This window comes from Alnus glutinosa, chromosome 9 (genome assembly GCF_958979055.1).
Source record: "Alnus glutinosa chromosome 9, dhAlnGlut1.1, whole genome shotgun sequence".
Classification (NCBI taxonomy): Eukaryota; Viridiplantae; Streptophyta; class Magnoliopsida; order Fagales; family Betulaceae; genus Alnus; species Alnus glutinosa.
Window position 1 is genome coordinate 3923610 of NC_084894.1, and position 10886 is coordinate 3934495.

Sequence of the window (10886 nt, forward strand, 5' to 3'; positions counted from 1 at the left end):
AGTAAAAGCAAAGTGGAAATCCATCTTTTGTTTTATTTTTTGGTATTTCAAAAGAAGTGCATACTCGTCAATTGTATAAGGCTCAACTATTTGGAGATTATTTCTTTCTTGGTTGAAAAATAAAGTAGGACGTGCAATCTTTGCACGATGTACAAATTCGACACAAAATTAGTGGGTTAAAAGGTCTAACTCATTTATTTAGGTTCAAGTTGATCTATCTAGTTTTATATTCATGTATTGACACGACTCGAACTTGATACAAGACATTTAGGACAGTCAATCTTTTACATGATTCGTAAACCCGACACGAACCTAACACGAAATTGGCAAATTAGGGTTGAGAGGTTTGACAGATTTAATTTAATGGATTAGATTAGTATTGACTTATATAGTATTATACACATGTTTCGACACGATTTGAACTCGACAAGCGAACACTAATTATAAACCCTAAAATAAAGTAGGCATTCAGATCTTAAACAAGGTAGAAGAAGAAACAATTCCATCGGTGTGAAGCTTATGATGTAAGATAATAATGCAAAAATAAAGCAAAAAACCCTTGTAACTCTTCTCATTGCTGACTCCATTCAATATTTAAAACCTAAATTCATGGAATAAAATATCAGAATTGTCTCAGGAGTTTTCTTTAGCAATAGGTACGACATATTTTTGCACTGCAAAATGGGCAATGCTCCCAAAAAACTGCAACTTCCAGCACCTGAAATTCAGAAAAGGAAACTTACTGATTAGCAATTTAAAATTCACTTGATCCCATGGGGATGACACAAGAAAGCAACAGCAACATCAATTCCTCTACCTCTGCTGTATCCTGTGGAAGCTGAAAAAGAAATTTGAGCTGTAATTTGAGTTCGAGTCCTACACTCTCATACATATATTCCTAATCCAAGCTCTTTTGGGTTTGTTTCTACCATCCATGGTGGCCTGATGAGAAAAAAAGACAAATAATAATAATTATTATTATTATCCAAAACTACAATGATATAAAGAAGGGAAGAGTACACATTCCCTACTCAAACTCTCACCCCATTGTCAATGTCCCCTCAAACTACCAAAAATTGTCAATGTGTCCCCCATAAAGAAAAAAGATAAGTGCAAGTTAAATTTCTGAATCAGAATTTCTCTTTACTTGTTCATTACAAAATTGATCGTTCCTTGTGCTGCACGTTCAAGAAGAACTTCCCTTGCCTCAATTGCAATTCCTTCTGGCTGTAAGAGAATTTCATTAAAGGTTTAACTATAAAAAAGTAATGTTTTTAATCTCTAAATGAATTACTTACTATACATACCTCTTCTGGAAACCAAACCCCAGGCTGTGTGCTTCCCTCAAGAATAGCTAAAGCAAATGCAGCTGTTGCAGTTCCCACGGATCTGAAAGGGATGAACCCTATAGTTATGATATCGAAATTATAAACCCTCCAGTATACATTACTTTGAATTTATTGTCAAAATTGTATCTTGTATAAAGCAAGGGCATTTAGAGATTTAAGATTAATGACAGCAAGAATAGGCAGGGTTTTCTTTACCACAAAAAAAAAAAAAAAAAAAAAAAAAAGCCTCTGGAAAACAAAATCTTACACAGAAAGCCTCCTATGACTGAATATACCAACTACATTGCGTCCATCTGAACACTCCAAATCAACCTGATCACCAACCCCAGAAAAACAAAACAAAGCAGAAAATTATAAGTGATGATCAACTTGTATAAATGGTTTAACATAATATAGTAAAAGGAAGAGAATATCCACCACCTTCTTTTACAATATAAAGAAATTGAAAAGTGTAAACTAATAATAAAGTATAAGCCATTATAATTTTCTCAGCAATTGTATCTCACCCTCATTGATACACGCTCTCCAGCAATCCTATCAACTGATCGGACTACAGGGTCAAACAGTTGAACTAATTCTTGGACTTTGCGCCTGTCTCTCAAAAACTCCTGCATCAAATTACATAGGCTTATTAAATGGAGCCAAAGCAAGGTAGTCTGGTGATTAATCAAATTAGTGAGCCATTTGTCTCATAGTACTTAGTAGCTTGTTCGGGTCATTCACATGCCGCAAAGAAACCAATTTTACAGTACTGTACAAGTTATTATATTAAAAAAGAGTATCTATCATTTACTGCTTATTAACTTCTAGGACTTAATAGTCAATTACAGCAACTAAATTATCTTGTTATCTAACTATAATTCTCAGGACCTGGGTATAAAGATGTTTATTTTACAATGATCTTACAACCTTGATATAAATACTCGATGAAAAATCAGACATCAAGACTAGTATCAGCAATTGGGCAGCTTAAAAATAAAAACAAAACAAAAAAGAAGAAAAGAAACCCATAGTAATGTAAGAACATACCGCAGGAAGAAGAGTTGTCATGGCTGCCATTCCCCAATTCCAGAAGAATGGAGCAGTTCCAAATCGAGCACTGACAGTTGGTACTCCAAGGACCTCATGAGCACTTCTTACTTCGGGCAAATTCCTGGGAAGAATAAAGAGGAAAAGAAGATTCTGTTGAATAGAAATGTGATTGGAGAAAAAGAAGCCTCAGTATTTGCATCGAGCAGCTATACAGAAAGCAACTAGTTCCATCAGTTCCATCAAAACGGCATTTAACTGTAAACCATACACTTTTCCCCCTCACCCCTCTTTGCTAAATATATTCAGGCCAAAAACTAGGACTTTGATGGAAATTATTCATGAAAAATCACTGCTTTCAAAGCTTTTTGTTTCTAAGAGAACTTACAACAGATAAACATCTCTCTTTCCAATTCCTTTTCCAAAGTCAATGTTGAGCATTCCACTATAAGGCTTCAGTTTGACCGCTTCTCCTGATTGAATAGTCAACTACCATAGTTAAAATCAAATGCAAAATGGTGAGTCATCTAAAGAGAAAAGGAATAGCTTATTTGTAGAATGCTGTTGGAACTGACCTTTATTATATGCAACCACTTCTTCTCCAAGAAGTAAAAAGCTAGTAGCTAATATAGTTGGACCTGCACCACCACTACCTGCTGTGTAGTAGTAGAATCTGAGACATTATTTGCGTGTAAATTGTCAAATAAAGATGAAAAAATTGGTTTGAGCTTTTTGGACCCAACCTATGGTTGTTAAGCATGCAAGAAAAGCAATATGCATTTCATGTCATAATTGAATTTCAAGTCAAATAGTAGTGGAGAGTGGTTACCGTAGTCTCTCTGGCTCAGCCTTGCCTTCATTTCTTGAAGCACGAACTAGCTCTGCTGCCATCACTGTCATCATAAAGGTGGGAAGGGTTAGTATTTATCATGTAGGACCCCTGTAGCATACAAGAGAAGGTTTTCATCTTTCACACAAAGAATGAATGTGGCATAACCATTGCTCACTCCTGGGTAAATTCCGCCTGTTGTTATAGCTGGAACATTTGCAGCTACTGCTCTACTCTTGAAGGATTTAGCACGCCGTGCATAGGTTGTGTCATCACAAACATCAACATAGGCTGTCTGAGGAAAGATTGAAAACATTATCTGAGTTAATGCTATATCCATTACCCCATAAAATTTACCTAGATAAGTTTTATGCATGTGTGTGTTTGTTAGTATGCGCATGTTGTGTATGTACCCAATTGGTACCACTTAACCAAAATAAACAGACTTCAGAACAAGTTAGGTTTTTAAATGTAGTAGTTACCTTTCCCTCACCTTGGTATGTATGGCAGCTTCCAGTACAGTGCACTTTTCTGCCTGTTGGAAAGGTCCAGCAGTATGAACTACAAGATCCACATCTGCTGAGAAACTGGCAGGGTCTGAGTTTTAATACTACTGAGAGGCTTAAGGGAGGTAATTACAAGGTATCAACTATAACTTGCTCTTTTTTTCAAAGAAGGAAAATGAGATAAAACCTCAAAACAAGATCCCAAGCTGATAACATTCTAGCATTTACTCCATCTAGACCTATGTGTCTTATGTGTTAGAATATAAGATATGATAATTATTCCTTATTGGATAATTACCTTATAGGATTGAATCAAATCAATCATATTTGATTACCATCAATCAAATCTGATTACAATCAATCCTATAAGGTAATTATCCAATAAGGAATAATTATGGAACAAAAAAAAATCTTTATACAGCTAAGTAGGACTGAGGAACTAATCTTAGTATAACCTCGGAAGAATAGATTATCAGTAACCTAAGTTAGATAATACAGCGTATAATGCAGAAGTAAGAAGTCATGTAAAGCCCATTTATAAGATACCATAGAACACTAGTTCAAGGATTTGCAAAAATGTAGGAAAGTCTGTATATTACCTCAAGTAAAAGATATAATAGCATGAACGGAGTAAGTCACATATGCTTTACAAAATAGCATGTGGAAAATTCTTAGTATAATGGCTATCATTCGTCCCAAACGTTTATGCGCATGATGCAAATTAGACAAGGGTGGCATTGGCAAGCAAGTGCTTAGTACCATTTGCAGAGAAGCCAAAACAGATAGTGCTCCTAGGAAAATACAAAAACATTTCAAACATTTCATGAACCATCCTTGCCATGTCAAACTTAATGGTGCATGTGATTGAATAACAGGGAGATATTTTATGGAGTTAGATAACTAAACATTCCAATTGTTCCAAAAGCTTAGCCCTATGAAAAATGGTGAATTTAAACAATTGTTCCAAACACTTCTATGATTCCATGTTAAAAAATTTAGAAGTGTTTTACGCTTGATATGGATTACGACCACTCGGACATACCCTCTAAAGCCGCCTCAAGGGATTTTACATTGTCAATGTTGACCTCGGCAAACTCAGAGTTGCCCCCTAGTGTAGTCACCATAGAAGCACCTTTTTCCCTGCCATTGGACCCAATTCACACAATTCAGCATCTCTGTTCGAGAAATTAGATTTTCTCGGGAAACAAGCAGAAGTGAGATAATGCTTTGTTCACAGTTCACCTGTTGCGACCGGCAATGATGATGTGGATGTCAGGGCGGAGCTTGGAGAGCGCGATGGCGGTGGAGCCTCCGACCCGACCAGTTCCTCCCACCACTAAAACGCGCGCGTTCCTAGACTTGTCTCTGTATTCGCTCTGGTCTTCCTTTGTAGCGCTACACCTCAATGGCAACAAATGCAACGGAGCCCGCACCGCCATGACCCGACCTGTTTCGCGCGCTCTCTCTCTCTCTCTCTGTGTCTGTCTCTCTGTGGAGAGAGACTACTCTTATCTATCTGGCTCGCTATCGGTTTGTCGATGATGCTGACGTGGCGCCATACGCGCCTAAATAAATAAAAAAGAAACAAATTTCAAATTTCACCGAGATTTAGCCGTTAAATGAAATGGCAAAAATGTAATTTTGTGTAATTAGTTGGGACCGAGATGTTAACATTCTAAATAGTTACGGAATAAATGCGTAGTTTTTAACATTATACTTGACTATATGACAAAACCTAAGATTGTACAAGCAATGGTGGTTAGCGGTTATTACTTCTAACCGCTAACCGTTAACCACATTGCCTTAAGCGATTAGCAATTTTGAGTGACGATACTGCCCATTATAAGCGAGCAGTTACCATCCGTCCTACTGTCAGTTAACGGTTATTTATGTCCAAACTACAGTGCGGTAACTGTCTGTCAAGTATAAGCCTTTTAACATATTTTTGTGTTTTGAGTCTATTCTAAGATTCTTTTTGGGGCTTATTTTAGAGGTTTTTGGACTATTTTTAACATGCTTTAGTGTTTTAGTATGAAACTCTATATCAAAATGACATTGTTTTGCTATACTATTATATATATATATATATATATATATATATATATATATATATATATTAAAAAAAAAAAAAAAAAAATAGGTGAAGGCGATTATCCTACCACCCAACGGCGGAATTAGACATTTAAAGGTGAGGGGGACAAAATTTTGAAAAAATAAAAGTCTGGGTATAAAAAGTTTCTTTTGGGGGGGATTTCATAGAAAAAAATCATAAAGTTTAAGGAAAATTTTAAAAATTTATGCTCCGTTTGTGTCGACGTAAAATGATTTCCGTCGTAAAATAATTTTGAAGAAATCATTTTCAGAAAAAATGATTTTTTATTTTTCGGTGTTTGGCTCGCACGAAAAAATTACAAAATGCAAAAATCAGAGAGTTGGCAAATGCTGCCGGAATCTGGCAACGTTCGGTCGCCGTTGCCGGATTCTAGGGAGAAAGTTTGACCGGATCCGTCCGGATCAGATCATATCCGGCCAAAATCTTCCGGATCCAGCTCGATCAATGACAGGATCCAGTCATATCCGGCCGTTTTGGCCAGATCTGGCCTGATCAATGGCCGGATTCGTCCATATCCGACCGGATCCTAGCTATTTTGGCCAGATCAGCAATATTCCACCCATGCGGTTACATGATTAGCAATTTGTAGTGGTTAGCAATTATTAACGATTAATAACCATATGTATTTACATACCTAGTAGAACCCCATGTTGTTCACACCTCCTGCTTCAATTTGGTAGCTCATACCTGATGCACACAAAAAATCTGTGAAAACATGTTCTAAGAAGAGGCAGAGAGGACTAGTACAACTCAAATTGGTCACTCTCCAATCTTTCCACAATGCACTAGTGCATCAGCAATTAATTTAAATATAAAAGTTTATATAGATAATTTTATTACTTAATTGTCAAATTTAAAAGTAAATCAATATAAAAATTTCCTTACATACTTTAAATTGTTTTAAAAATTAGAGTATTTGCTTAGGCTTGTTATTGAAAATTGTGCAAAACTGCAATCTCTAAATATTTTTTGAAAAATTGTTTTAATTACTTTCCAGTGTTTGGTGTGACTAAAAATATTTTCAGCTTAACCAAAAAAACATTTTTAATTTCTGAAAATGGTTTTTATTTTTAAACTGTGTAAACCATTTTTTTTGAATTTGAACTTTTTATTATCAAACTATCGGACTACCATTGGACCGTTGCCAGAGGTCTTGGAAGTTGCCAACCGTTTTCCGTTGTTACTCATTTTTCGTACAAACCGAACATCGAAAAATATTTTCAACAAAAATAACATAAAGAAAGTAATGAACAGAATATAAGAGTAGAAAATACTATTTAAGTAAGGGAGGATAGGCTGCCTGGTGAATGGTGGGGAATTTTTTTAAATTATTTTTAATAACGGTGTTTGGTGAATCTCATAGGATGATAGGTTAATTTTTATTATTATTATTTTTTTTTTCCTTTGTAATTAAGAGGCCAGCATTACTGACAACTGCACAAGCGAGTTGGATTATATCCTCTCAAATTATTTATCTGAATTTAAAAAAATTCAGACAAATAATTATAAGATATCACTTATGAGAAATTATGATTCTTTACAATTTCTTTAAAATTGTAGATTCTCAAATTATATGAATTTAGGTCGTTTCATGCATCAAACGACATGAAAAATGCTACATATTAAAAATATAACACATTAACAATGAGAATTGAATATATTTTTATCAACTTCTTACACTTTATATCATATAAAAGCTTTGAGCAAAAAACTATCTTTTAATTTTATAAATAAGAAGTGTCTCTTCAAAAGTAAACAAAAAGCAATTTTTAATGATTTTTTTTTTTTTGTTGCATCGATAACATAGTTTGATGTAAAAAAATGTCTGAATTCACATAATTTGAAAATCTAAAATTTATTTAAAATTGTAGAGGATTATAATCTACTTATAAGATCCACCTGATCAAATAAAAATTTGGTTATCCAACCACTTATCTGATCACTTAGGTCTTATAAGTGGCATCTCAAAATCACATATCTAAATTCTCTCAAATTCAGACAAATAATTTGAGAGAATTTGATCAAAGCAAGTTTTGCAACTATCAAATTGTTACGCACGATGTGAACCAACTGACACAAAACAAATAAAAAAAAAATATAGATAAACTCGTTCGAGAGATCCGTGACACTAACACAAATACTAAATAATATGATCACGTCATTCTCGTCCCTTAACAAGTTTCTTGTGCCCGAGTTTTTTTTTTTTAAAAAAAAATAAACTCTTAAAACCCTTTTAAAAATATCATTTAACAAATTATATAAAAATTACAATCATTAAAAACTCAACCAAAGCATGCTTTCTCTTTAGTAACGTACGAGAAGTTGCGTGCGCCGCACAGGCAGGCAGCCTATTGTGAATGTCTCGTTGACTAAAATAGTTTTGCTAAAGTCTAAGGGGCAGCTACAATTGCTGCTACAATTTGAAATTGGAATAGCCAAGGGGCAGCTTTGACTGTAATATCTATGCTAAAGTCTAAGGTCATAATAATATTATTATTATTATTATTATTTTTAATGTGAGCAACAGGACAATAAGGCCAATTATACATAGGTTAAATAAAATTTTAAGCGGCAAAGGGGCGTTTGTCCCTTCTCGTCCCCGTCCGGCTCCGCCGTTGCTGTAAGATAATCTTATAAAAGGATTAAACACAGAAAAAGTTGTTTTTGATCTCTAAATGATACTGTACAGGCCTCTTCTAAAACCAAATATATATAGTTATGATATGGAACTTAGAATTCTTTTTAAAAAAAATTGGCATCTTGTATAAAGCAAAAGCATGTAGAGAATAAAGGTTAATGACAGAGCATGATTATGCAGGCTTCTCCTGTGAGGCTGTGAGTGAATATACCAACTATTTTTGCTTCCATTTGAACACTCCAAAATCAACTTCTTCTCCAACCCCACAAAAACAAAACAAACAAAAAATGTGAACAATTATAATTAGTGATCGAGTGGGTATTGATGGTCAATGACGGAGCCAAAAACTCTTATAGACATGGCCAAAGACCAAAAAATTTGATTGGCAAGGGCATGTAGGCCAATTATTTTTTTATCTAATTTTTTTTTTTTTGAATTGAGAGGGGCCATGGCCTATACCGGTCCCATAAATCCGTCCATGTAGATGATTCAATATGTTATAGTAAATTGAAAAAAAATCCCCACTGCCTTCTTTTAAAATATAAAAAAAAGGGATAAATATATTTTAGCCCCCCAAACTACCAATGCTTAGATTCTGGCCCCCCAAACTACCACTTTCTGACTTTTTGGCCCTATCCGTCCATTTATGCCGTCAATTCTAAATAGAAATTCGAAAATACCCCTCGTATACTTTGAAATTCCCACGGTTAAGGGAGGGGTATTTGACCAATTTCTATTAGAATTGACGGCATAAATAGACGGATGGGGTCAAAAAATCAGAAAGTGGTAATTTGGGGGCCAGAATCTAAGCATTGGTAGTTTGTGGGGTCATCCGAAGAAAGGGTGGTAATTTTAGAGGCTAAAATATATTTAACCCATAAAATAATGTTAAATGTCTAAACCAATATCAAAGCAGAAGCTATTACAATTTTCTTTGTCGTTTTAGTATTCTCACCTCGTGGACATGTCGGGTTCGTTTTTTAAAACATTTGAGATGTTCTTTGCTTTTTGGTCGAAAGATTGTTCTGACGTGACATTGAGGTTAAAATATTTTTAAGTATTTTATGAGTTGGTTAAAAAACAAAAACAACTGCTGAGACAAGAGGGCAAACAGTTGAACTAATTCTTGGACTTTGATTCTTGTCGTTCAATAAAATACTCCGTGTCAGTGAGCCATTTGTCTCTTAGTTCTTAGTAGTTTGTTCAGGTCCTTTGCATGCTGCATATCAAACAAACTTGACAGAACTGAGCAAGTTATTTTACGAAAAGAGGCTTCTGTTATTTACTTCATATTAACTTCTTACAATTACAGGACCTAATCCTCAATTAACAGCAAACAAATTATATTGTTATCTCACTATTAGGTGGTGCTAGGGTAATACAAAATTTACCGTAATGCCATACATACTACTGTAATAGTGTCACGTGCATGGCACTATTACATCAGCCACTAAACAACTAAACTTACCGACTCAGACAGTCACACCCGAGGCCATTATGATAAAATCCCACTGTCGGAGTAAGCAAAGATTTCGACGGGTTAATATTATTTTATGTTATAAGGATTGTCATGTAAGTAACAATGATTCATAAGATGTATAAGTGCTCACAATAATTTACATTACTAGAGTTATGGTGAACGAGTTTGTATGCATGTAATATAAAAGGTTTTGAGAAAATTTCACTTACCACTCTTAATATTTCATCACTTTTACAATCATATTTTTAAATTTTAAAAAATGTAAATTTAGTGTATTAATCTTTCAATTTCATCCATATGTTAAGATTTTCTATTAAATCCTGTCAAAATTTATAAAATATTACATTATTAAAATATATATATATATAAAAAAAAAAAAAAATTCAAAAATTCAGGAATGGGTATTTTGCAAATTCCGTTAAATCATGACCAGCGCCTAAATTTTGCAATTTTCTCTCTCTTTTTTTTTTCCTCAAAAAATTATATGTATTTTATAAATTTTGACACCCCTCCATTAGGATTTAACAGAAAATTATAACGGATAAGTGAAATTGAAAAAAGTTGAAAGATTGATATACTATATTAACACTTTTTAAAGTTTATGAGTATGATTGCAAAGACAATGAAATATAATAGGTGGTTAGTAAAGTTTTTCTAAATATTGTAAATTTACTTGCTGCTTCAATTTTATGGCATGTATTTATTGTACATCTATTACAAAATTATTATAATATAATAAAAGGTATGAGATAAGTGTAGCACACACAAATATTGAATTTTAGGAATTATTAAGTTTGGGGCATTACAGTCACGACCAACATATCTAGCTCATAGGTGTGGTTTGGTTGCGACCACCTCGAGGGTTCAATGGGAGTGATCGACTACCATTTTAACTTTAAGGGGGACCGGCGATCCCTTTAACCCAAATGAATGGTTGGCCAC

At 34.2% G+C, this 10886-nt stretch overlaps 1 protein-coding gene across 4 annotated transcripts; it reads right to left on the reverse strand.

The window, feature by feature from the left end:
- Positions 1–544: 544 nt before the first annotated feature.
- LOC133878256 (uncharacterized) lies at positions 545–5198 on the reverse strand. Of its 4 annotated transcripts, none has more exons than XM_062316786.1 (14): positions 4956–5198; positions 4756–4853; positions 3701–3783; positions 3376–3502; positions 3208–3271; positions 2954–3051; positions 2767–2851; positions 2379–2502; positions 1856–1957; positions 1597–1661; positions 1308–1389; positions 1159–1227; positions 818–942; positions 545–718 (listed from the first exon to the last, which is right to left on the reverse strand). In XM_062316786.1, exons 1-13 carry the CDS (start codon positions 5150–5152, stop codon positions 877–879), a joined length of 1260 nt encoding a protein of 419 aa, XP_062172770.1. In that variant the 5' UTR covers positions 5153–5198; the 3' UTR covers positions 545–718; positions 818–876. The 4 variants fall into 4 exon arrangements, with proteins under 4 accessions (XP_062172770.1, XP_062172769.1, XP_062172772.1 ...); XM_062316785.1 differs by having other exon boundaries at positions 1148–1227; XM_062316788.1 differs by lacking the exon at positions 545–718 and having other exon boundaries at positions 874–942; positions 1308–1405.
- Positions 5199–10886: the final 5688 nt, after the last annotated feature.

Bases quoted from the DNA above. Each gene is read 5' to 3' on its own strand.
- LOC133878256 (XM_062316785.1), bottom strand. From the start codon at position 5,152: ATGGCGGTGCGGGCTCCGTTGCATTTGTTGCCATTGAGGTGTAGCGCT. The intron at 1,228-1,307 runs GTATGTATAGTA...ATTCTCTTACAG, and splicing joins GGGTTTGGTTTCCAGAAGAG to CCAGAAGGAATTGCAATTGA. The intron at 943-1,147 runs GTAAAGAGAAAT...TTTTCTCATCAG, and splicing joins ATCAATTTTGTAATGAACAA to GCCACCATGGATGGTAGAAA.